The following is a 26,379-nucleotide window of genomic DNA, read 5'->3' as shown; positions in this document are numbered from 1 at the left end:
CATTGGCAGTCTCCAAAATCTCCCCAACTTCGAATTGTCGCTACTGTTGCTGCTGATGATGTGTTGTCCTTTTCCTTTCCTTTTGTTTGTTGTTGTTGTTGGTTGTTTGTATGTTGCTTGCTTTTTGGTGTGTGTCCTTTTTTTTGTTTTTATTTATTTTTCGCTTTGTTCTTCTTTTATTAAGCTTGTCCTGTTTAGATCTCTTGCTCGGTTCAGTATATCTTTAACATACCTTAATTTACACAAATGTAATTCTCTCCTGTACATTTATCCTAGGCTCTATAAACATCTCCTACATTTTCTAATATTCAATAAAGCTCAGTGTCATTTCCTTGTTTACTTTAAAGTAGGTGGTGGTCAACAAGAAAGCCATTGCTACTTTCACCACCACACGCATTTTATAATTTGTACTGTATAAATTTTTATCTTGTAATTATCTGTTGTAATACTTTACTTTCTATGTTAATGTTGTGTAAATAGTGTGAAATAAATGAACCTTGAACCTTGTTCTATGCAGTCTGCAATTACATGTAATTTCGGCCATTTCTTCCCGTTTGCACGAATGTTCTGAGAATGTGAGAGCGCAGGCGGTAAGTTTGAGAGAATGAGCGTCACAGAACCATCACTTTCGGGTCATTTTAGAAATGCAGATCCATTGCTTTTTATTCCCGTGGGGGTGGGGGGGGGGGACTCCCATATAAAAGTAACGGGGTGATAGTCGTGCCTTTTAGGGGTTAAATTCGTGGTTTGGTGCCCCTGTCCTTAGGCTGGTAAAATCAACAATGGCTTGCGTCAGAAGTTTGATGGTACCCTATTGAACCGAAAAATATGACAAGAAGTAAATGTCAGTCCACTGATTTGGTATCTCTTACGGGTAAAATATTGTTGAGACCACGCCCTCAAGACAGAATTCTGGTACCTTTTAGGGGTTCTTCTCAAAATTTTCGACGGTCACCCCCGTCACTTTTATATAGGAGTTAAGAGTTCCCCCTCCACTAAAAAAACAGGCGATTTTCTTATCACCCCGTTCTATAAATTAACTAAATTTCCTTGTTTGTCTGACTGTTCATGTCTGATTGAAGAAATGTATTTAATTCAATTCATTGCGTTTCTTCATGAATGAATAAGTTGTAATCGCAGATGACATTTTTCAAGGTCCTGCTGGTTTACAATATTACAGTAAAAACCAGTAATATACTGTGTTTGCAAGGGCCACTGCGACAAAATAAAAGTACCGGATCCTGTAGTGAAGGATCTAATCAGCAAAAACAAAATTGTAAAGCATTTAATCTAAAAAAAAGAGCAAGACTGATTTCACGGTCAGGGAAGTGTATTTTCCGAAAATAAACTTCCATGACCGTGAAATCAGCCTTGCTCTTTTTTTAGATTATTTGCTTAAGAATTGGTTTATGCTTAGCGTGCCTATATCGAGTTATGGATGCACGCGGGAAGTTTGGAGAGCACGAGAGAAGCGTAAGAGTTGCTCGAGGCGTAGCCGAGAGCAACTCTAGCTTCTTGAGTGCTCTCCAAACTTCCCAAGTGCATCCATAACTCGATATACGCACAGCTAAAAGCATGAACCAATTCTTTTATAACATAGTGAAAATAAAGTAAATGACTCCTGGAAAACAGGTTTTGTTCCAGATTAATTACAAAATTCTCTGTAAAAAACAAAAGGGCACTTCAGGTTCAAGTTCCCCACCTCATTCAGATAAAATTCAAATCTACCGTGACCCTCTGGAAGGCTTTTCGCGTCAAATGCTCTTACTTCCCGATCCCGAGCTTACAAAATGGTCAAATGACGGAGGGCAGGGTGTTGGAAGTTCGATTTTGACCGGTGCGGCGCATTATTGTTTTGTTTGAATTATTGTGTAATAGTCAACATTGTGGCTGAAAAGCCCCGTTAAGGCTGGCCAGTTTCACTAGCGACGGAGTCGGAGTCGGAGTCGTAATCAGAAGCGTAGAGCTTATGATCCAGTGAAAACGGCTTTGCTTAAGCGGAACGTAAGCAACGGAGTCGTAATCGGAGTCGGAAGAAAATGGAAACGTTCTGATTCTTCTGACTCCGATTCCGTCGCGCTTATGACTCCGCTTACGACTCCGATTTTTGATTTTCACTAGATCATAAGCGCTCTTACGACTCCGCTTACGACTCCGACTCCGTCGCTAGTGGAAACCAGCCTTTAAGGGGAGTCTCAATAAAGTATGTATGTATTATAGTATCATGCATCCATTCTAGTCACATTCTAAAGTTTATTTATGATTGCACAAGTCGCAAATGAGCCGCATGTTGGTTGGGAGACCTGTGTTGTTGGGCCTTTCCCGCTTCCTCTTGACAAGGAGGGAGGGCTGGTGACTAGTTCCCCTCCCAGACTCGCCTTGCGCGTTCACATTCGGTTTCCTCCCTTGGCATCGATCAAGACTGACCAAAAGTCATTTCAGCTCTTCCCTCTCAACGGAAATCGTTCGTCCTTTATCCATCAGCCTCCGAAACGGGGAACAGTCAGTTTGCGATTCCCAAATCGCGGAGCAACCATGGGTTGCTGTTGTGGAAAGCCGAAGAAAGACAAGTATGTTACTCGCAACGATGAATCCGTCAGAAACATGCCACCGAATGGCCAAGCGGATGATCGACAAATGGAGCCGAAGCGTGTTTCTAGTCCCATGGACGGAATGAATGTCCATCAGCCTTCCTCTATTATGTCCAGCCACTCAATGATGCAGCCATCTAAAGGCATCACGGTGTTTGTTGCTCTGTATAATTACGAAGCTCGTACCAACGAAGACTTGAACTTTTCGAAAGGCGAGCGGCTTCAAGTCATTGATAACACAGACACGGACTGGTGGCTCGCGAAGTCTCTGACGACTTACCGAGAAGGTTACATCCCAAGCAATTATGTAGCACCTGAACTAAGTGTTAACGCTCAGGAGTAAGTCAAATATTTTTATATTTGGACCTTGGTTCGTAGACTAAAATAAGCTCAGCTTACATCAATACAATCTTGCAAATATGTAAGCTGACATCTCGCCAGATGAGACCGGACGCGAACGAATTTGATAATCAACTTCCAAAAGCTTCTCACCGTCGAATAACAACTGAACAGCATATTCGATGTCTGTGAACTAATAATAATTTTAACCTCCTGCACGAGGATTGCAGAGTTGTTTGTCTCACGAAGCATACAAACACAGCTGAATAGTATTGAATTGCTGTTTGATTTGCATCTTCCTCATTCTTGCGGCCATTCGCGAGCGAGAGCGAAAGTTTCGTTTTCATGATCGATGATTTCGTTGAATCAGTGGTACACTGTCGGATTATTTGGCTTTATCCCAAATTTAAGTTTTTTGCCGATCGTTTACAGCCTGCTTTAAAAATTGATGCGAACTTCCGGGATAAGCTGTTGTCGTTCATTAGGTTTCTCTTCTTATTTAGTTATGCAAATTAGTTTATTTTGTCTGTTTGGCGTTGCTTCCCACCAGCTTTCAGCTGTTGCGGAAGTGCAAAGACAGTGTAAATTGTTATTTGTCACCTCAAAAATTCGAGAGGATTGTCACCTGTTTCAAATGGGGCATGTCCGGGGCACCCACATTTTTTTTGGCAAAGGTTATGTGAAAATAATAGTTATGGACATCTGAATTTAGTTTCTACTTACAAAATCAACACATTTGCAAGAGCATTGGTTTCAAAAACATCAAGCTATTTATGTGCTGAATAAAATGCAAATGATGAATGTACAAGCAATGGCGTATCTAGTTGTCATTTTAGGGGATTCATGAGAAGCTGGCTTCCAGCGGCGTGCCGCCTCTTAAATTGCCTCTCACCACCAGATACTTAGTACATGACATAAAGAAATACTTTACAATAGAAACCAAAAATGGCAATATTAAACAACAAAGACATGTAAACTGTTCTTATGTAAATGAGCATATAAAGTCTCTCTCACTTTTGTGCCCAGAATGCTGAAAATTGCATTTCTGAACCTCCAGATTTCAAAATTTTGTGGGGGATCGTGACAGCCCCTTCGATAGCCAAGGCTGCAGTCTACATTGTAACTGGCAGCCGGTTACAACAAAATGCATTGAAACCCCTGCATTGTATTTTTTGGCCATTGTTTGTGCATGTGTCACATTGCAGTGAATGTGGCTGTTATTTTATCCAAGTGTAAGGGTTACAGTGTAGTAAATTAAAGAAGGCTGCCCTACATGCCAAGCCGGCATATGGGCATCGAGTGAGTGTGAAATTAAAGAAGGCTTTTGAGAAAAGTCAGGGAAAATAATATTCCAATGCAACGAGGTCAGAGAATGTTATCCTCAGTGAACTAGACAATATGTTAAAGAGCTGAGTTTCATTTTTTGTTTGTTTTTCTTTGACAGCTGGTTCTTTGGAAAGATAAAGCGTGCCGACGCTGAGAAGAAGCTCCTTTCCCCTGGAAGCCCTTCTGGAACCTTCCTTGTCCGTGATTCTGAAACAATGCCTGGTAATTATTCGCTCTCTATAAGAGATGGGGAGAGTGTTAGACACTATCGTATACGTAAGTTGGACAATGGAGGGTACTATATCACAACGCGAGCACCCTTTGCAAGCTTGACAGAGCTGGTTGAGCACTACAGTCAGGATGCAGATGGTCTGTGTTGCAGACTGTCATATCCATGCCGCGCAGAAAAGCCAGTCACATTAGGGCTTTCTTATAACACTAAAGATGCTTGGGAAATTTCTCGTGAGTCAATAAAGTTACAGAGCAGGCTGGGAGCTGGACAGTTTGGTGAAGTGTGGGCGGGAATGTGGAATGGAACAACGCAAGTTGCAGTCAAAACCCTTAAAACAGGGACCATGTCACCACAAGCATTTTTAGCTGAGGCTGCGATCATGAAGAAATTAAGACATCAAAATCTCATTCAGGTGTGTTGTAAAATGGTTAACCTTTTAGACCTCAATAATATTGTGAGCAGCATTTAATTAAGTAGGAAGGCTGTATGAAACAATGCTTCTAGTGCTTCCCATATTTTTTTCTTCGTTTTTTTTTTCTCCTGTATTTCTTGTGTCGGTCATTTATGCCAGACATCTGGGTTTTACTCAGCCAAAACATGGCCATCTTAAGTCCTGGCCATGGGCGAGAGGAAATTTTTTTTCTTTTTTCTGCTAAATACCAGATAACACACTGATAGCCCAAGCTCACCTTCTGATAACATGAGCGTGAAGTCAGTCACTTTATAGATTTCATATTTTGTATTTTGGTGACAAAAGAGCCATGTTGAAAGGTTTGAGCAGATCAAGACACATGGTCTGAGTTGGCAGGGATTTCAAGAGAAATGAAAGGAGAAAGGGTCTAAGTAAACAAGCAAATATATTTGTATTAAGCGCACAAGACTGACACCCAATACAACCAGGTTATAAACTTGCAAACTCTAGGTATCTGAAAAATTATTTTCCTCAGGCTGAGTTTGACTGAGCTGGTGGGATTCTATTGAAAAACAAACTTCCAAGATACATATATGCAGAAAATGCTGACATTTGATTTGTGTTTACAGCTTTATGCAGTTTGCACAAGTGAAGAGCCAATCTACATTGTTACAGAGCTAATGAAGCATGGAAGTCTGCTTGAGTATTTGAAAGGAGACGGAAAGTATCTCCAACTGGAAGCACTGATAGACATGGGGGCACAAGTTGCTGCTGGAATGGCATACTTGGAGCGGATGAATTACATCCACCGTGATTTAGCTGCAAGAAATATCTTAGTTGGAGATGAAAATGTCTGCAAGGTCGCTGATTTTGGTCTGGCAAGATTGATTGAAGACGACGAGTACAATGCGCATCAAGGAGCCAAATTCCCAATAAAATGGACTGCTCCAGAAGCCGCCCTGTACCAAAAGTTTACCATCAAATCTGATGTGTGGTCATTTGGAGTTCTGCTTGCTGAGTTAGTAACACATGGCCGGCTTCCTTACCCTGGTATGACCAATGCTGAAGTGCTTGCTCAGGTTGAACGTGGATACAGGATGCCACAGCCCATGAATACCCCTGATGCTTTGTATGCGATTATGCTTGATTGTTGGAATAAGAATGAGTGGGAAAGACCTACGTTTGAATATCTTCAATCTGTATTAGAGGACTACTTTGTCTCAACAGAGCCTAATTACAAGAAATTGGACCCATAATTTTCTGGTGAGTGATAAACAGGTTGCATAAATTCAATAACCTTTTTAAATTTCTGTGTTTATTCTAAGAATGCAGTGGCACTTTAATTAAATTTACACTGTCCAGCACCGCAACAATATCACCAAGGAATCAAAGGTTATTTTTAGCATTAGTGGAAACTCAGCTTGGGGTACAGATTTGCTAGGAAATAATTTTTTTAACATCAATAAAGAAGACCACAGAGCCATTTAGATTTGATGCCCTGTGTACTGATTTTAACAGTGTCATTACTGCAGTTTTCGATAATAACATGTGAAATGTTTGGTTAGAAACTTGGTGATTGGCTGCTTATGTTTCTGTCAAACAAAATTACAGGGACAAAAGAGAGACATTTGAGTTGAAATCCACTGATCACAATACACCGTGTTCTTGACTGATTGATTGCTTGATAGAATAAGCACAGAAAAATACAGAAGTCGAGGGGACTGCAATCCTTGACTCACAACCTATGACACTTTGACACTGTCAGAGATGGCAGCAAAAAACACAACCACTGATTTAGTTTAGAACTTGATAGTTTGTGAGTTATTGAAAGGTGAAGCAATTTTTTTTCTTCACAGAGCACAAGATCCATAGTTCCCACAAGAAAACTGGAGAAGTACCTTCAAAACCACTATTTTTACACTAACAATACTTTTTAGGAGAGTATTTCAGATTTTATTTCTAGAGTTAATTCTTAGTGAAATGTCACAGATGAGGGTTAAATTAGGGAGCATTTTAGAATTTTATACATTACATAATGCAGTATTAATGAAACAAACCACTTGCCAAATAGTAACTTATTAGGGGTATTACGTGATGTTAGTTAATAACATCATGAAATTAAGATACGCAACTCACTGTTGTGCTATTTATTCTCAGTAAATTTCAGTACTGCAGTTTTCACCTGTTTTGTTATCAGTGTTACAGTTGAATCTCTGCTGGCTAAATGGGTACCCCTCCCCAACCCCAAATCCTGCTACAGAAAAAAAAATTGTCATTCACTCGTGGCCTTGGCCATTTTGATAGAAATCCATGGATTGCTAGAAATATCATGTTGGTCATCTCAGTTGCTACAATAACCCATGAAAAAAAAAAAGTGAAAAAAGAAACCGAACTCAGGTGGACTGCAATCTTCCACTCAACAACCTACGACATTTTTACACCGCCTGGAGACGGCAGCATAAAACACAACCACTTAAATTTAGTTTAGAATTCTATAGTTTACATGTATGAGCTATTGAAAGGTGCAACGAATGCTCTTAAGTTATTGTGAATCTTAAGAGGTTTGGTTAGGTGCTGCATATAAAATGTAGTATAGTCAGGCATTTTATAATGATACTGAGAGTGTCCTCTTGTGGTGTTGTTTCAATTCAGTATTTTATTGTTTTTAAAGTTTAAGTGTCCTGGGGTTGTTTCTAAAACATTTTAGCAGTTATTGACATTGGATACTGTACCAATGTAACTTCCAATTCCCTTGTAGGGTGAGGTACATGAGAGTATTCCAAACTCTGTCTTGAAAGAGTACAATATACCAGCAGCAAGCATGTTCTATGTTGCTGTGCCCTAGAGGTGTCTGAGTTTAAGAGATTCAGTGAAATTACATGTTGATGCACTGCAATTACAATACGCAAACATGGTTTGTTCAGCTGCACAGTGAAATGTTTCCTGGAGTGCCATACATATGTACACCGGGTATCAACGTTACATTTGAAAGTGATGGAATACGTGATACAATGTAGTTCGGAGTTTTAAAATAATTTTCAACTGTGCTTAGACATTTTTTGTAGTTGCTGTGTGATGTGTACGTGTATTTTGAAGCATTGGTTTTTACCCTTTTTCACTGATTTATGGCATTTTATTTAACTACCCACTCCACAGACTATTTGGACCCTCGGTACTTCCTGTGGGTGTGTTCATTTTGTGGGAATGATGAAACAGAGGTAATTTTTAAGAATCCATTCCTGAGTGTGAACTCATCGCAGAAGAGCAGCTCCCAAACTGTCCATTCCTTTCAAACTCGTGTTTATATTACAGCTGATTTCTGCCACCAGTGTTAAGAGTCCCACTTCCTCCCAAACAATTCCACAGTCCCTTAGTGAGCCAACTTCGTATCCGTCATTTTCAGAGTGGGAAGTTAATTAACAGTATTTGACTTAAGGCACTTAAGCCTTATTCAGTTTGTCAGGGCAAATTACATTCCAACATTTCATGCCCAACAAACATGCATTTCAGCTTGGTTAGATTCATTGGCTGGCTTGTGTAACATTGTATAACATGGCAGCCAAAGAATTATAACAGCATATTTTAACCAAGAGTGTTGGATGACGCCAAAATGTTGCATTTGTTTGGCTGGAATGTTAAGATCCTTCAAAGTCTTTTTTGAACAAGAGATGATCTAAGAATTATAGCTTGTAAACCAGGCTGCTGGATTTGCTTTGTACCTATCAGTTACAAGAGTTTCTGTGTAGAATAGTCGGTGTTAATCTGACAGTGATTAATTCTTGACACATTTTTCTCAGGAAATTAACACTTAACATTTACTTTCATTTGAATGGGCCATTTCGTGACCTTTATTTTTATGATTTCACATATGCTTCCCTCGCAAAAGTGATCTTACAGAGTTAAATTCCCCTAGGTAGGATAGCTTCTTGAGTTTGAAACTCTGAAGTGTGACCATTCAAATGAAAGCTACAGTAGCCTGCAAGAAAGTGCTCCATTTTGTTTTGTGTGAGCTGCAAGTTCAGGCTGTTGGCTGGAGGAGCTCTCCTTTTCTCACCAGCTGGCAACTTGTGGCATCACATACTCTAACTTGCAGCTTTGCCACTCATGTGAAACAAACAAAACCGCCTGCTTGCAGGCCAAATGAAAGCCACTGAGCTTGGCTTTCTTGTTTTTGTGTCATAGTTCAAATGAAAACTTCTCAGCACCCGAGAGGTGCTATTTGGTTGTTTTTTTTTTGTTTGAATGTTTTTTCTTTAATTGAATTTCAATTAACGATAATTGAAAGGCTTGTAAAATTTACATTAAAATTTACTTCAGCTCTCTTGGAAGTTCAGTGTGAGTTAGCTTCACAATAGCGACAGGCTCTTTTGTATTTTGAGGTTAACTTTTGAATTGTACAATAATTATTAGATTCTGTCAATATTTTTGTAAGATTTATTAACAACAAGTAGATTTGAGGATCAAGTCTGGACATCAGTATATAGACTACAATATAACCAAGGAATTACAACTGGCTAACTTGTAATAATAATTAACATACTTTTTTGTGAATAAACTTTTTGAACTGCTTAATTGCAGGGTTGATGTGTTGTTACTCAGTTGCTATCACTTCCCCTCGGTGAAATACCAGGTTTGAGATTGTCCCAAAACTTTTCCATCAGCTAGATTTAACATGCATTTTTCCACGACATCAACTGGACAACATCTTCAGACCAGACTAGGCATGTTTGTGGGCAGTCAGGCATGAAAAGTAAGATCCCTTAAACTCCAGAAACACGTACTTTCAAAACGAACTACGTGCCTTAACTTGAGAAATCCCCATTTATAAAATCGTAAGAAATTGTTTGGAATTTGAACTCAGAAGGCCGCCCCATGATGTAAGCGTGACAAGCTCAGTGTACAATGGCCTTAGATGCAGCTGGGCTCGCTTAATGATCCGTATACGGAAGTGAACAGATTTTCAAAGTTAATCATAACAATAGTGTTAAAAATATTAGTCCGCTTCGGGTTTTCCCTGAAAAGCAGGTGCAACCTTCCGCATCATCTAGTGCATTGTGGGAAGGAAATTAATAAACAAAGGAAATGGCGGACGCTATGGAGGGGGAAAGTACGGTGGAAGTCCTCAATTATAAGGACTCCTTTCATGCTTGCCACGTTTTGGAGACCCTCAAGAACTTGTATCTGAAAAAGGAACTTTGTGATGTGGTTTTGATTGTGGATGAACGAGAAATCAAAGCGCACCGAGTAGTTTTAGCGGCGAATAGCGCGTACTTCTATTCCATGTTTACGACGGACATGTGTGAAAGCGTTCAAGAAAGGATTTCCCTCAAAGGTATAGAACACGAAGCAGTGGAGCTTTTAGTCAACTTTTGTTACACTTCGACCATAAAGATTACGGAGAAAAATGTTCAGAACCTTTTGTCCGTATCCAATTTACTCCAGTTCAACACAGTCATTGAATCGTGCTGTGGGTTTTTGAAGAACCAACTTCATTCCTCGAACTGTCTAGGAATTGGAGATTTTGCCGATCACCACGGTTTCTATGAGCTGAAAAATGCTGCTCTTTCCTTTGCTGAAAAACACTTTCTTGAGGTGATCAAGTCTGAGGAATTCCTTAAAGCGACCTTCGAACAAATATCCTGTATGTTAAAGAGCGACTTCCTGGATGTTGCCAGCGAAAAAGAGGTGTTCGATTCTGTTATTCAGTGGATTTCTCACGACGAACCTCGGAGGAAAAAATACTTGCCAGAGTTTCTTAAAGACATCAGACTTCCTTTATTGCCGCCGAAAATTTTAGGTAAGTATTATCACTTCAATAACACTGACTTTAAATCGCTAGAAAATGAATATACGGTTATATTAAACAATTAAAAGTACTTACTTTATTTGTTTGTTTTCTTCCACCTGATCCGTAGAACATGCTCCTTTTTCGGGTTTCCCATTTGATTTGTTTTTATATTTTGATCTCAGTTTATTTATCAAATCCATTTGACTACAAAGTAAACTGGTTATGACTATATTTTTTTAAATCTGCGCGGTTTAATATTTGTTTTCCATCGGAAAATGAAATTTTCGTGCGATAAGCAAATCTTCTTGTTTCCGAACTTCCAGTCACCATGTGTATAACAAGTTAAAAATAGCCCCAAGCACGCTAATTTTACCACAGTTCTCAGCTGCTAACTTACTCAAGCGTTAACTGTATTAAAGAAGTAGCTGCTACCGAAGTTTTTATTTTGAAGTTTGTTTACAAGGATTTCACCACCATTACATGTAATATTGAAGTAAGCGACTTTCATCCAAATAAAATGATACCTTATTTGGTGTGACACAGTAAAAGAAAATTGAAAACTGAAATTGGATACGAGTGTTCACATGGGCCTGTCCAAATTTTGAAAGCCAAGCCTCCTGTCTCCTGAAATTAGAGCGGGGCGAAAAATGTGGTGGACTGACAATGATAATGATAATGAATATAAATAAAGGTTGCCAATAAAATAGTTGCTTGATGTTTTTTAACTGCATTTTCCAACTGTGAAAATGTGAATGAGGAGGAAAAGTTAGCGTGCATTATTACATGTAAAGAAATATATATATATATATATTTTTTTTGCAAACAGAGTCAGCTTGGATGTTTGTAAATAGTCTGTTATTTTTGATAACTGTTTCGTAAATAAGGCAGTCAAACTTTCCTTTGTATTTCTTCCGGATTGAAAACTGTAATAGGTCATATCTTCACCTGACGCCAGCACTGCCATCTGGAAACATCTGATAGAGGGTCATAAAATGAGACCCACAAACCTTCATATTTTCAATGTGTAAAATAACTTGAATTAAAAGTTACAACATAATCACTTCATAGATATCTCTGTTTCAGTTGATTGCATAGAAAATGAGAAGTTGGTGGAAAGTAATGACACTTGCATGAGGTTAATCAGTGAAGCAAAGAACTTTCATCTGCTCCCCGAGAGGAGGGACACGGTGCCGTTTGTGACGCAGGCAAGGCGCAAGGCACGAAGTACAATGGTTTATATTGTTGGTGGTGAAATACACAATAGGGTCTTCAACAGTGTCAGAAGATTCAACTTTGAGACCAATGCCTGGGATGAGGTAGCTGGGATGAACAAGCATCGTGATGGTGTGGGCGTGGCTGTGTACAGTGGACATATTTATGCTGCAGGAGGTTGGATAAAGAAATGAATATTGAGACATGTTTGTAAAAGCTCTAGTGATCCTATATGAGCTTGTTAATATTAATGAGGTGTGAAATTAAAATTACAGTCAGCTGCTGATTACTCGAACCTTCAAGAGAAATTGAAAAAGGTTTGGGTTATTGGGAGTTCGAGTTATCAAGGGTAAAATTATATAGAAAATGACCTGAAAGGAAAGGAAAATTGATTTGAGTTAGTGAGGGTTCAAGTTATCGGGGTCAACTGTATTTTATTTTTCCACCTCAAGAATGGGTGTATTACAGAGGGGGAGGGGTGGAAAGGGTGTTTTAAATCACAAGACAAGTACAAAACAAACACGATCTTTTCCAAACTTTGAACTACACAATAACTGAAGCTGAAACAGTAATGGGTTGTTTTTTTTTTCTATCTTAGCACTAGCCTGTTCCGGGCATTTAGATGTTGGGAAGAGGTGTGAAGTAAATTCCAAGGCAATCCAACAATGTAGTCCCTTCTTGTTCTTGTCCCACTTGCAATATTATTCATTTGTGCCGATTTTCGCTGCTCCCCACTATTTCAACGCTTGGAACAGGCTATCTTACCACATTTTTAAACTTAAACTAATACTTCTGCATATTTAAGTTCACATTTGTCCACAAATGGATTGAAACATATACTTCAATGGAAGTCTTGTTTTTTGTTTTCACCCTTTTGAGGTACTAAAATGAAAAAAGAGCCTCATTGCAGATTTAATAACCCTTGGTATAACAGAAGTTTCTAGAAGTCTTTGTTAGTTCATAGATGTGCCATCATCACCATAGTAACAAAATAAATGTGTAAACCAATAAGAAAACAGACTTTTATCATACATATGACTAGTTGGTGTAGTGTGAAGAAAACTGAAGTTTTGATTTGATAGGACGCAAATTAAGCTGCCATTACATGTTGAAACTTTTAGCTGAAACTTGTGTGCAATGGCGCTGCGAAACAAGTTTCAGCAGGCGTTGCCACTGTGTAACATGGTCGGTTTTGTGAAACTTTTTCAAATTTCCATTGCGAGACAAGTTTCATGAAAAGTAGAATGGCTTTCTACTTCTGCAACGGCTTGCAACGGTCCTAGTGGTGAAAAAACAAGAGTTTCACCGTGTAACACCACTTCATGAAACTGGTCTCGTTCGCCGTTGCACACAAGTTTCGGCCTAAAAGTTTCAACGTGTAACGGCAGCTTTAGACAAAACAAACGGTAACAAGTAACTACACATACACTTTTTCTTAAGGGTGTGATGGTGACGTAGCTCTCAGCTCTGTAGAATGTTATCATCCCGGTACAGACAAGTGGACGTATGTTCAACCCATGGCATGTGGGAGGCATGCCTTTGGTTTGGTGCAGTTGGATGGCTGGCTTTACGCATCAGGAGGAAGTGACTTCTCACGTTCTGAATACAACAGTTTGGAACGTTATGATCCAGTCAGGTCAGTACCATAGTTTGTCTACATGAAAATAAATTCGCGTGGCAAATTTAAACATTGCCTGGTGGAATGCTGTCTTAACTGTCAGCACTGTTGGCTCTTAAAGCTGTGACATTTTCAAGTTTAAACTTATTATCAACTTATATAACTTATGCCAAAAAGAAAGGGTTTCAGTAACTACCCTGAATAGCAAAAGTATTTTGTATGGTGGCCCAAAAGTGTCATGGCAATGTCAACTTCGTTCACAGCAATTTCAGTTCCATCATGGCAATTTCAACTTCATTGTGGGTTATTACCCAGATGGTAATGGGCGTAATAAAAGCGAGTATTTCTGGTTCTTAGACAGGTTGAAAAAAATTGCTGTGATAGAATTGAAATTGCAGTGATGAAATTGAAATTGCTGTGAACAAAGTTGAAATTGCCATGGCAAAATTGAAATTGCTGTGGTGAAAATTGAAATTGCGGTGACGAAGTTGAAATTGCCGTGGTGAAATAGACCATTTCCGAGTTGCTTTGAACCTCATAATGAAAGTGAGGTTAAATGCAAAGTTTTTGTTATGAAAATTAGTTTTCATTCATATGCAAACAAAACTTTTCATGGCCTATTGAAATTGCTGTGATGAAATTGAAATTTCCGTGACACTTTTGGGCCACTGTGATAACTTATTTTGACCTTTACTTTTACTGTTCTCTTTTCAGAGATATGTGGACTAACATGAAACCTATGAGCACAATGCGAGAGGGTGTTGCCATGGTAACCCTAGATGGTGCCATTTACGCTATTGGCGGTGACAATGGTGTCTCCATACTAAACACAGTTGAAAGGTATGACCCAAGACTGAATCGCTGGAGTGCATGTGTTGCTATGAGTTACAGACGGAGATACTTTGGCGCGGCAGTTCTCAAGAACAAAATCTTTGTTGTCGGCGGGAGTGATTACGATGAGGATCATAATTCTGTTGAGTGTTTTGATCCTCGTATGAACAGATGGCTCTCACTACCTCCAATGTTGATGCGCCGCGAAAGTCCAGGAGTCATAGCTATTGACGACAAACTTTATGCCATTGGTGGTGCATGCATGAACGTTGAAACAGAACTGATAGATTGTTATGATCCTTTGAGCAACAAGTGGGAGGAGTTCACGCCATTACCTTTGGCCATAGAAGGAATGGGCGTAGCTGTCATATGAGCATTATTAAAGTTGAATTAATAGATGTAAATAGCGTCCAAGGCAGCATGAATCAATATTCCTGTGCTGAGTAAATTATAAAGTGTTGATGGTTTGTACGTGACGTCATGGCGACCATGTTGGTGGACAAGAATAATCAGATTTTTCTCCTCTGGGAGTTCACTTCCATTTTTATGCAAACTTTGTTAACAAATTTTCTTTTGTTTTGTCCACCAACATGGCAGCAATGGAAACCACCTATTGATAACTTATTAACTGTTTAGGTAAGACTCCAAATTTATTAAATATTATTATATGAATGTTGGGGGTTACCTCTTCAGGTTATTCTTTAAAAGAAAACAGCCCTCCTCATTTAAGATATAGCTCACAAAGCATTTAGCACCAAGGAAAAGGATTTATAATTTAAGACAGCAATATTGAAGAGCAAAAACACAACACCATCGAAAAACAACTCGGAGATGAGCATAAATTGAGACCAATTTTCTATCTTGAAGAAATGCCGAGGAAAACTTGAACAATATTTATTTCTTATTTAATGCAAGATATCATAATAAATTATTATATTTGAAGAATTTAATATATAAGACATACATTAAATTAAAATGGCCTTGTGCTTTGAATACATGAAATGTATAACTCAGGTGGCTAGACAATGACAACAGGAGTTGGGCTACAGTGTATATCTTTTTCCCCATTTTCTGATGGCTTTCATAAAAACATAAAAGAGAAAGCAACAATGCTATTTCTTCACAGAACATATTTGGAGTTTTGACAAAATTTATAAATAATTTTATCAAAGGTTTTAATAGAGAAACTTGAGTTGGACTAACAATATTTAGAACATATTTATTGCAGCTATTTCAATAGAATAGGAATGTGGGTACCAGTAAATTCCACTTCTAATAACAGTTAGTAGATATAAAGTTGTATGGAGTGAATTCTATTGTTAATATTAGAAAAAAGGAATTAAAAAGATTGACTTTACTGTTTTGTCATTATTATGTGAGAGAATTAGCTTAAACTTAAACTAAACTTAAACTTAAAATATGCAAAACCATTTTTCCTAGAATATTTATCTTATTAATATGAATCTAGATGTCTGAAACATGTTGGGAACCAGGGTTCACAGTTATTTAGCAACCTGTGTTCTATAAAAGTCACAAGATTTCTATATACCAATCACAAACTCCACGAGAGTAGTTACGATTGCTTAACCTTAGCACTTATACCAGCAACCCTAAAAGCTGGAATGGCGGAAAATCACCCCAAATCCTAAAAGACGGCACGGCAGAAAATCACCCCAAATAAACTATAACCCTAACGCTAACAGATAAGGGGTGATTTTCCGCCATAATTATTTCTGGCTTTTAGGGTTGCCCTACTTATACTATACTAGCACTCTAGTGAGCAAGAAAGCAAGTGGTTGTACAGTGTAGCTTTATTGCGCAACAAACAAAATCAGCTTTTATTGTTTGTTATAGTTTAATTGAATGTAATTATTTTTAACAAACGGCTTGGTCCCAACACAAGTCTCAGTGACAGTATGACTAATTTCAACAGATATGTAGCCACCAACATATTTTAACTGTTAACTGATTAGTGTGGAAGCCAAAAATCTAACTTACACAGTCATGAACTTTTAAGCAGATTTCTAAGAAATGGCATTAAACTGTAACTGAATAACATAAATTGACACAGGTCACTGATTCCATCAGACTCACTGATGAAAAATATGATAATTATTATTTTCAAAGAAAAAAGGATATGGAAAGTGTGAAGTTAACTTTCATCTTTCATGCATGGACACTGTTAAATTATCAGTGTAAATAGATTAAACTTAAACATCGTGCTTTCTACATAGACCTTTATCACTGACAGTAATTTAAAGTTTTGATGTAGACCGGCTAATGAAAAACTATTGACACTGCACTGGAAAGAGTTCCTGAAAATTAGTAAACTGGCAAAGTTTGAGAGTCCATTCTTTTTAAATAGCAAAGATACAATTCTGTAAATTCAGGGCTTTTTGCAGACGTTTGTATGAAGACGGCAAAACATGCCTGTTTCCAAAACAACATCTCTATAATTTTCAGACTCAACAAAGCAACAGTATATCTTTGATATTTTAAAAGATTATAAGACTCCGAAACTTGGCCTTTTCATTCATATCAAGGTGCTCCTCCCAGCAGTGTCAATAGGCCATTTCCGAGTTGCTGTGAACCTCATCATGAAAGCGAGGCTAAGTGCAAAAGCTTTACATATGAAAATTAGTTTTGTTTGCATATGAATGAAAACTAATTTTCATAATAAAAGCTTTGCACTTAGCCTCGCTTTCATAATGAGGTTCCAGCAACTTGGAAATGGCCTATTGTTTTGCTTTACTAAGACTACTACATCAAAATATTAAATTACTCTGATAAAGAATAATTCTTTTTTCTTTAGAAAAATTACATTTATCAGTCTGTTTGATTCCACACAGTTAATATCTCCAGCAACATAAACCAAAAACAACTTGTTTTAGCCCCACCGTGAGGTAGACCAGTTCCTTTCAGTGTTGTTCTTTGTCAGTATATAACTTTTAGACCTAAACATCTGTCGTGAATAATAACCATTACTTTCAAAATTAATGTCTTTACATTTATTTTTTTGTTCTCATCTTCTCTTCCTGCGTTGACGTCCTGAAGGTCCACGCTCTTCTGAAGGCCCTGCACCATTCTCACCTTAAAATTGGAACAGAAATTTAAAAACTTAATAAGTAAAGCTATGCATTTTTCATCACACAATTCAAATATCTTATCTAATCCCAGGCTTTCCCAAAATTCGTTTTGTGATATCACTGCCTTAGGACTCTATTGAGACTGAAAAATGGTTAAAGAACAGCAGATAGGAGTCTTTCTGTTCAGTAATTATGTCAAATGATAGGCTACTGTCATTGTGGAGACAGCTTCTCTCAAAGCTTAATGAAATACAGTACATGTATGTATTTTGGCACTATCACTTTTCATGAAAAATTCAAGCACATAGCCAATGAAAGTGAGAAACTCACCGTTCACTTGAGCTTCAGGTGATGATGATATCTGCGGAATCTCATACATCCACACAGCACCACACTGCTGGTTTGGACAAGTCTTCTGTGCCCTGTGTGGTCAATTAATTATTACAAACAATCCTGGAGTTATGGCAAGGAAGAAGACCACAAACTACAAAACAGTCTACATGATTGGGGTTGATACCTTCAAACTAAAACTGATCTAAAAGGAACTGCAAATAAATGAAAGGTACCATTTGAAAGTTTAACGGAAAAGTACATCTCACTCAGCTTTCATTCGAATGGGTACACTTAAAGGCTTTAGTCCAAAGACTCAAAAGATGCAACCACATAACATGACCCAAGGTGAAACTTTGAAAAGAAAAGTATTATTTACAACCACTTAGCAACAAGACCTTGCAAATAACTCTTGCGCATCCACTGCAACAATAAATTCCCTGACTTTTCACTGACTTTAAGGTAGAATTTAGAATTTTGTTGACTTGATACAAAGTCCCCAGACTTTAATTTTCCCTTACCTTAAAAGACAACCTTTTTTCCCTGACAGCAGCAACCCTGAATATTAATATTATTCTACTTGCATTTCATCATTTAATTTTATTACCTTCCTTGAAAGTAGCGAGCTGCACAGCGTTTATGAATCTTGCCCTCACACTGAGTACAGCACTGTCCCTACACATAAATATTGAAGGAAAAATTATTCACTAATTTCATGCTATTTTGCTTCTCCCCCTAATACTTCTTGCACCTATCATAATCTTATTCCCTTCAGTTGTTCTCTTGTCAGAGACTCACTGGGTTTTTATTAATAATTATTTTTGTGGTAGAAGTGCCTTCGTAATGGTGTATAGACAAGCACCACTTTGTCTTGTATAGACTGGTGTTTAATCTCTCCAAAGGCAGGTACAGTATACCATATTCTGAGTAGGTAAATGGGTGACAGAACCCAGTCCTGGCTTCTGCTCACTCAGTTAATTAGAATTTGTGACTGGGTTAGTGTGGTTCGTGATCTTATGTAAATAATAGCTAGACAAATCCAGCCAAGAGAAAAGCCATTGATTAAGCTAAAGCAAAAGAATGTAAGAAAATGGGTGAAAGCGACAAAAAAGAGACCCAGTTGCTGTAAGATCCAGAGTTGGAAACTGTGCAAATCTAGTTTTTTATGTCAATTTCTCACCAGTTCTACGGATGTCACACTCACTTCACTTCACTCAGCCGACTGGAATGCAGCTGGGGTAGGACAGAGTGTGGACAATATACAAGCCAGCGAGGCATGCGAGGCAGACGTGCGAGGCATGAACAAAACATACAAGGTAGACGTGCGAGGCATGAACAAAACATGCAAGGCATGAACAACCCCCAACATAAATGCTAACCGTTAATCTAACCTGGGAGCTATTTAAGGACGGTGCCTACTATTGTTACTGCGCATACGTTCTGCGCATCTCGAGATACTCGGGTTTCCTATGGGTGGTGCCTACTAATACAGGAATATTTTTGCGCGGTTTAAAAATATACAGAGAAAGCAGAACTTCGCAAATGCTTTTGGTATCTCATAAGAAAATTGGGGTTAGCCATGCATTTTTCAGAGATAATTAAGCGTCAATTTAGGAAAAAATCCCATACATTGCTTTATATTTTGGCGCTTTTTAGAGATATTATGGCTTAGTTATCTCTGAAAAATGCATGGTTACCCCCAATTTTCTTTTTGGATTCCAAAAGCCCTTGCTAAGATGTGCTTTTCACGCATAGTCATAAACCGGACAAAAATACTTCGGTATTAGTAGGCACCGTCCTTAAGCTAAACTGAGTGCTATTTAGGCTAACCGTAGTGTGTTTTAGGCTAACCTGAGTGCCTCGCACGTCTGCCTCGCATGGCTCGCAGATTGTCAAGACCCGGTAGGACAGGGCACTGTTGGGGTTGGACGCTGGGGGCAGGACAGCCTACCACAGGCAGATGGCCACTCCTGCCCACCAGAGTCTGGGGTGACACCTTTGGCGAGTGTCAGTAACCCCTAAGCCACCCTTGTTAGGGATACAACAAAACAAGGGCAGGTGGGGCTCCATAGCCCAGGTCAGCAAACCACCTAGGAAACGGTAATTCCAAATAACAAACTTGCTTGCCAGCTATGGTTTAAAATACTGATAATGATATTTCAATAAAGTAGCCACCTGGGCATGTAGGGCCAGTCACCCATTTGTGGCCTACGTAATTGACTTTGAAAGCCATTTCCTGTAAGTAATCTCTTATTACCCTTAAAGCCCTAATATCACCATATAGATTCTCCTAACTGTTCTCCATTTATCTCTTATGGCTACTAGTTGGGAGATCATTAACTTTATTGCCATGGCTGTTATGATGATAAATATTGTAAAGAGAAAGAGAAATTAGATGCTGGTCACGCACTCCGTTTGAGAACTCTCATAATAATAATAATAATAATAATAATAATAATAATAATAATAATAATAATAATAATAATAATAATAATAATAAATCTTTAATAATAATAATAATAATAATAATAATAATAATAATAATAAATCTTTATTAGAAAACCTCAATTGAAATCCTATTTACAATCAACCTGCTATTACAAAAAATCCAATTAATTCATCAAAACACCATTCATTCACAAATTCTAAAAAATACAAGTAACTTAACCTTACATAAAAGAAGAGGAAATAGATATAATTAATAATAAAAGTTCAAAATTCTATGAAATAAAGAATTCTGTTATGCAGAGATATTAAGCTCATACAATCGGATTACATGTATACTAATGACGGCTAAACCAGTGGGCTGTACAACAATGGTTAAACTATAAAATACAAACTTAAAAAGCTATTATAATGAAATTAACTAAACTACAAATCACTAGACATCATAAGCCAAAAGTATGTTAGTATGTTGTCTTCAACTGCGTCTTGAACTGGTCAACAGAGGTAACACTCTTGAGTTCAAAAGAGGCAGTTGATTCCATAGCCTAGGAGCAACAGAACAACTACAGAAAAAGCTCTATCACCATACGTCTTTAACCTAGATTTAGGCACAGCTAAAAGATTCTGAGAACTAGAACGAAGTAGGTAACAACAACATGCATTGGGTGAGCATTAATTTTCTCCAAGGATTTTGGGTGGTCACTTACAAGAAGTCTAACTGTACGTTTGTCAAAATTCATGTAATACTGTTGAAGAGAACAAGATAATCTTCTGACCTTGATAGCTATTGTATGACACATCATGCAGTCTACGATATCGTCTTCATACACTCTCTTCAAGTATGGATGAAGTTCCAACATGGCTCTTGGTCCTAATGAGTATGAACCTGAAGACTGCATAAAACACAATCTGTTACACTCAAGTAGGGAGCAAATCTCATAACCTACATTCGACATCCTTATTGGAGGGGACAAGAAAAGGGGATCTATTTTCTGCTTCCAAAAGAGAACAGCTTGGTAACATCACTGGGAGTAATCTGAGTTACAATGACGTCAGATAAAGGGCATTTATTTAGTTTCTAAAGAAACTGTGGTGTTGTGTTGGTGGGGGAGTGTCAATGAATGTTTCATTTTATCAATTTAGTTGCAATGATGTGAGCATGTTTATTTTATTGATTGACTGATTGATTTTTTTTTTGGGGGGGGGGGGGTGGGGGAGAGGTTTTAAAAAGTTTCTTCAGTATCTTTTGTTGTTGTTGCTGTGTGTGTTTTGGGGTCTCCCAGAGTTGGTTGGTTTTGTGCACGCATAATTACCCCTTTGTCCTTAAATTGATGGATTGCCATGAAAGCTCTCAAAAAGATTAATATCAGTCATTTGTCAGACAGTGTAGTCACTTTGACAGGGATCATGGTGTTTAAAGCCCTTAAGGCTGGCCTTTTAGTTATATTTCAATTTATTACCATATAACTACTTTCTTTTTCTTATTCCTTTTCCTATTACAACGCTTTCATGCCACAACTTTCTTTTTCTTATTTTAACGCCTTAATGCCAACAACCGTTAAGTTTAAATATTCACTTTTGTTACTCAGCCAGATTAGCTCTTTAGTTATTCTGCAGTGAGTAACGTTTACGAGTTCCTGTTATCATCTTCATTACTTTTGTATATTTGTTTAAAACAAGGTAATAAAGTTGTTGTTGTTGTTGTTGTTGTTGGGTTGAACATGTTGTTAGGTTTCAGTCATGTATGAGATGTATTTTAAGATTGCTAAATGTTGACTATTATCGCTGAATTGTTCAAAATACTTACTTCTGACATCCAGTTATCCTTAACAAGTTTTGTAATGAGTTTCTCCCCTTGCGTCATGGACATCTTTTTCTCTAAATCTTGGGTAATATTGAGTGCATCCATTGAGGACACTGTACCGTCTGGAGAGGTAACAATCTGGTCCATCTACACAGGCACATTATATTGGTCAGGAGTCTCTTCACTTTTGCAAAATTGTTAAAAATTACCATGGGTAATGTCACATTTCCACGGCAAGTAGCCCATATAACAGTACTGATTCTTTTAAGTTTATATCACAAAAATTTCTTATTTGCTTGATCAAAAATTATATCTTCCTGTTGTTCTTGTAAGAAAATCTAAAAATACTTTCCCTATTGACTTTTCTTTAGTTTCTTGGGTTTGAGACATATAAATGAATGAATGACTTTATTTAAGTGTCTGGATTAAAAAAATGTGAAATTTCACTTCCAGTTGGGTACAATACCACGCAAGACAGGAGACTGAGGATAGTAGGGCTATGACGTCAATACAGAAACACTTGTTTTGCAGTTTCTCTGTTTATCAGTATTTTTTTGTATGTGAAGGAAGAAAACTGTGGACAAAATTACATGTCCGACTGGAAATGTTGAATGTTCATAACAAAACAACTGAGAAATAAAAGAAACTTTCAAAAACTCATTAATAATTCATAAGCCCACTGACCTATCAAATGGTCGATAATACATCACGTGCAGTGACTTTATATCCATAAATTATCAGCTGATAAAATACTCCTCATTAGTATGCAGTGTTTTTCTCGTATGCTAATTTTCAACGTTTACAAAAGCATAATTGTCATGAACTCTATTGACACATGCTTTTCCAGGAACGTTTTTGAAGTTGTTTGATAAAACATTACACAATATCTCCAGTCTCCAGCTTGCATGCACAGTACAATGAAGTGAAGCAAAGTAACAGTTTTCTCAGGGGACAACATAACAGCGTGGACCAAGCACATTCAATTTCTGTATGAAGTAACCACTGGGTAAATGGAACTCCACGCATTGCTACTTACAATTTGCTTAACAGAAACGTTGCCAAATTTCCTAACAGTTACAAGAATCAAACAAAAAAAAATTAAGTCAAGGGACATTTTACCACTTTCTTGAAAAATGCAATGTCATTTGGTGAATAATCAGTTGCCATCTTGGAGTGCTCATCTTCAGCTGTATTTACCTGGAAAAAAATTAACAAAATTATCCTTAATCAGCAACCTGGTACTCATATTAGTAAGTGATGTAGTTGTGGTTGGGTGGGGGAAGGATGGGTCTTGATGCTCTGTAAAGAAAGGTAGTGTTTTTAAGACATTTTATTCCATTAACCGCCCTGGGCGCTTATTTAATTTTGGGCCCATGAGGGTGGGCACTTATTATTTTTCCAACATTTTCAGCAAGCAAAGACATTTTTAAAGAATAACAAAACAAGGGATAACAAGTTTATTTTGCTTCAACAAGACAAAACAAAGTACAAAATCTAACATAAACAATATCACCGTTCATTGACTACCGTATCTAAAACAAATTTTAGAACACAACTGATGCTTCTCTTATTTCATGCTTGGCTAGTGCAGAAATGCTGTTTGGTGGGAGGGGGTGGGGTGGGCGCTTATTAACTTTTTAGGCTTTCAGGCAGGGTGCTTATCCAAAGTGGGAGCTTATTCGAAGGTGGGCGGTTAATCGAATAAATACGGTATCCTATAACGTACCCCTACAAATAGTATACCAATGATGTGTGTGTGTGTGTGAGAGAGAGAGAGGAAGAGGGAGAATTCCTTGCACAAAAGAGTACACCTAAATATCTGGTTATGTGTGTATGGTAAGGAAGGGGCCAGCTTTGGTAGGCTGGGAGTGGAAAGCTTAGCTTCACCTCCAGGAAAGTAGTCAATATAATTCAAAGACCTTTGAATATCCTAGGTCAAGGTAGTTGACAATCAAGCACTTGAAATGATGACCACTGAGAAGTACCCTGAATGTGAAAAAACAAGCACCCAGATCCCAAAAATGAATAATCCCAAACTTGAAACTAATGCTACTCTTCAGTGTGATTTAAATGGAAAACGCAGTGGTCCGAGCTCTGCACAACACTCTCAATGAGTTTCATAGGATAGTGGCACTCCTAGTAATAATCAAAGATGAGGGAGCATGTTTGATGATCTTAATCCAAGGCTCTCTCTCCTTTGCCAAGTTGGTGATCATGTCATCTGCCCCTGCAAAATCTGTGGGGGATGCCAGATACACCTCCCAAGATCCATTCATTCATTATCCCATACAATCTCGACTCCAATCTGTATTAGGAGTACGTTCTTTCTACATCAAATGCAATGACATTCAAAGCTCTCATAAGCGACCACCTCAGGAATTGGACAAAGTGGCTGTGACTAGAGCTGGTCTCTTACAAGAATGCACTCTCAGTCAAGACCAAGAGGGAACCAGGATGAACTCACACTCATTTAAAAGTCTCACCAATATCATACAACCCCTTTACACATTCTCTAGCTTGGGGTCAACACACTTGAGGGGCAAGTCCCCGGGACTTGTTGCTGGAGTCCCATAATATATATGAACTAGCCATTTCCATAAAAACATGAAGCCGCAGGGATAAAGTTTGATCCCGGGGATTTATAGTCCAGGGAACTTGTCTCCTCCGGGTATCATCCTTTAAGCTTACCAAACCATAGTGTGCAGTTCCATCATCTTCAGAAATTCCACGTCTGATTTCCATGTCCAAAGGCCCCAAGCTTTTGTTGATAGCATCCAAAAAGTTCGTAAAGTTCTCGGGCGGACTGTCATCTAAAAATTTCAAAGATAAGCGTAAGCGTACGCTGATCTAACGCAGCAAGTTGCTTTAAGCTAAAAATTCGATCTGGTCAGTTCCATGTGAGATGTCACACATCTCACATGGAACCGGTTTGCAGATCTTATCACTTTCTCGTACCTCCAAACGCTCTGCACGCCTTTTGATAGACATTTCTTGTCTCTTTTTCAGAAAGAAATTGGTTAGACATAAGACTCTGTATAAAAAGGCGTTGAGATTCCCTCATTTTTGATTCACAATAACTGGCGAAATGAACGAAAACAAACCGAAGAACTCTGATATGGCGGGAAAACTCCTAGTCCTAAGCATCAAGGGAATATCCTCATCCGGGCAATCGAGGCAAACTTGCTTAGTACCTTATGTAAAACCACTTAGATTGTCCTCAACTAATAAGACAAGGAGTGTAAATCGCTTTATTTGCATGATCGCAAGATAATAATAATGATTTAACAGTATTGCAAAAGCTAAGTAATAACTCGGGCCGTGAAGCCACGAGTTAAGTTCTCGGTCGCGTTCTTTTTTATGTTTGTCGCGATCATATCCAAGAGATAACGTATAAGAATTCGTATATGACCACTTGATGTGTCACATACAGGTAGGCGGAAGACTTTAACATTCATAGAGAGAAGTATCTCGGAAATTCCTGAAATTCTTAAAGACCACTTTAAATCATTTCTGTCCAGACTTGTAAATATCCGGACTTGAACAGTGATAACGGAAAACGTTTGCAAAAGTTTGCGTTTTAATACAATGTCGCAGAGATGCCAACCTCTGGAGATCTGAAATCTGGAGATTTTTTCTTCTGAGCACCCCCCCCCCCCTCTCTAAACAAAATTGATGCACTTACCCCCCCCCCAGTTGGCACAAAACTCGCACAGCACTAGAGCTTTATCTGTCCTGCTTTTTAATTGGTTGAACGTTTGTCCAATCAGAAAGTCCCCAAACTCCCTCACTTTTTTCTCGCTTCGCTCGAGCTCGCTCCCCCTCTCTTTCCCCGATGATTCCCCGATGTATTCTGCGCGTCACTATTCTTTCCCTAAGCGCAGACAGGGTTCTGGAGTCGTTAGAACTAAAAGGTGATGGCAATGATGGCATGTCGAGTGGCGAAGAAAGCGATCTACATTACTTGCAAAAAATTTCGGACGATTTTCATTTCCGACAAAAATAGTGTCCGAAAATAAAACCGTCCGAAATTTTTACAGTATAGTATAAAACTTTAAAAGTACTTTCTGGGCGACGGCATCACATATTCAAAGCCAATATACCTAAGACAATATATCTACCAATATGGGTAGAATTCGGATTAGGCGGCTTTGCTCAGTCGTTCTTTTTATCACTGGAAAGGAAACTATTTGAGACACTGCTTGAGGCATAAGCTTGATTGAGTTTGTGTTATTTTCTCGTTGGTGTATCCGGCTGTAAAACCATTTTCACAGATTTTATTTCAGTCTAATTCATGTTTTTTAGTCGTAAATTTACCTTAGGCATCCATGTTTCAGCGCAGTGTCCGAAATATTTGTCCGAAATTTG

The 26,379-nt window shown here is 38.2% G+C and overlaps 3 protein-coding genes across 3 annotated transcripts; 2 read left to right on the top strand and 1 right to left on the bottom strand.

Moving 5' to 3' along the window:
• Nucleotides 1–1,465: 1,465 nt before the first annotated feature.
• Nucleotides 1,466–9,472, top strand: LOC146458898 (tyrosine-protein kinase STK-like). The gene is made up of 4 exons (XM_085090157.1): nt 1,466–2,930; nt 4,375–4,900; nt 5,530–6,163; nt 6,757–9,472. Exons 1-3 carry the CDS (start codon nt 2,260–2,262, stop codon nt 6,154–6,156), a joined length of 1,824 nt encoding a protein of 607 aa, XP_084946283.1. The 5' UTR covers nt 1,466–2,259; the 3' UTR covers nt 6,157–6,163; nt 6,757–9,472.
• A 331-nt stretch (nt 9,473–9,803) lies between these two features.
• LOC146458897 (kelch-like protein 20) lies at nt 9,804–15,706 on the top strand. Its single transcript, XM_085090158.1, has 4 exons — nt 9,804–10,697; nt 11,772–12,077; nt 13,341–13,536; nt 14,233–15,706. The coding sequence occupies exons 1-4, from the start codon at nt 9,983–9,985 to the stop codon at nt 14,720–14,722; spliced, it is 1,707 nt and encodes a 568-aa protein (XP_084946284.1). The 5' UTR covers nt 9,804–9,982; the 3' UTR covers nt 14,723–15,706.
• A 1,469-nt stretch (nt 15,707–17,175) lies between these two features.
• Nucleotides 17,176–25,136, bottom strand: LOC146458896 (non-structural maintenance of chromosomes element 1 homolog). The gene is made up of 8 exons (XM_085090160.1): nt 24,970–25,136; nt 24,703–24,824; nt 23,134–23,211; nt 22,018–22,161; nt 20,987–21,103; nt 18,373–18,440; nt 17,766–17,857; nt 17,176–17,439 (listed from the first exon to the last, which is right to left on the bottom strand). Exons 1-8 carry the CDS (start codon nt 25,073–25,075, stop codon nt 17,372–17,374), a joined length of 795 nt encoding a protein of 264 aa, XP_084946286.1. The 5' UTR covers nt 25,076–25,136; the 3' UTR covers nt 17,176–17,371.
• Between the last annotated feature and the right edge of the window lie 1,243 nt (nt 25,137–26,379).

This window comes from Pavona decussata, unplaced genomic scaffold (assembly GCF_977016875.1).
Source record: "Pavona decussata unplaced genomic scaffold, jaPavDecu1.1 SCAFFOLD_225, whole genome shotgun sequence".
Lineage (NCBI taxonomy): Eukaryota > Metazoa > Cnidaria > Anthozoa > Scleractinia > Agariciidae > Pavona > Pavona decussata.
This window is presented reverse-complemented; position numbering and strand designations above follow the sequence as displayed.

Bases quoted from the DNA above. Each gene is read 5' to 3' on its own strand.
- LOC146458897 (XM_085090158.1), top strand. From the start codon at position 9,983: ATGGCGGACGCTATGGAGGGGGAAAGTACGGTGGAAGTCCTCAATTAT. The intron at 10,698-11,771 runs GTAAGTATTATC...TCTCTGTTTCAG, and splicing joins ATTGCCGCCGAAAATTTTAG to TTGATTGCATAGAAAATGAG. The intron at 12,078-13,340 runs GTTGGATAAAGA...CTTTTTCTTAAG, and splicing joins ACATATTTATGCTGCAGGAG to GGTGTGATGGTGACGTAGCT.
- LOC146458898 (XM_085090157.1), top strand. From the start codon at position 2,260: ATGATTGCACAAGTCGCAAATGAGCCGCATGTTGGTTGGGAGACCTGT. The intron at 2,931-4,374 runs GTAAGTCAAATA...TTTCTTTGACAG, and splicing joins CTAAGTGTTAACGCTCAGGA to CTGGTTCTTTGGAAAGATAA. The intron at 4,901-5,529 runs GTGTGTTGTAAA...TTGTGTTTACAG, and splicing joins GACATCAAAATCTCATTCAG to CTTTATGCAGTTTGCACAAG.
- LOC146458896 (XM_085090160.1), bottom strand. From the start codon at position 25,075: ATGAGGGAATCTCAACGCCTTTTTATACAGAGTCTTATGTCTAACCAA. The intron at 24,825-24,969 runs GTACGAGAAAGT...TGAAATTTTTAG, and splicing joins GGCGTGCAGAGCGTTTGGAG to ATGACAGTCCGCCCGAGAAC. The intron at 17,858-18,372 runs GTAATAAAATTA...TTGACCACACAG, and splicing joins GCTCGCTACTTTCAAGGAAG to GGCACAGAAGACTTGTCCAA.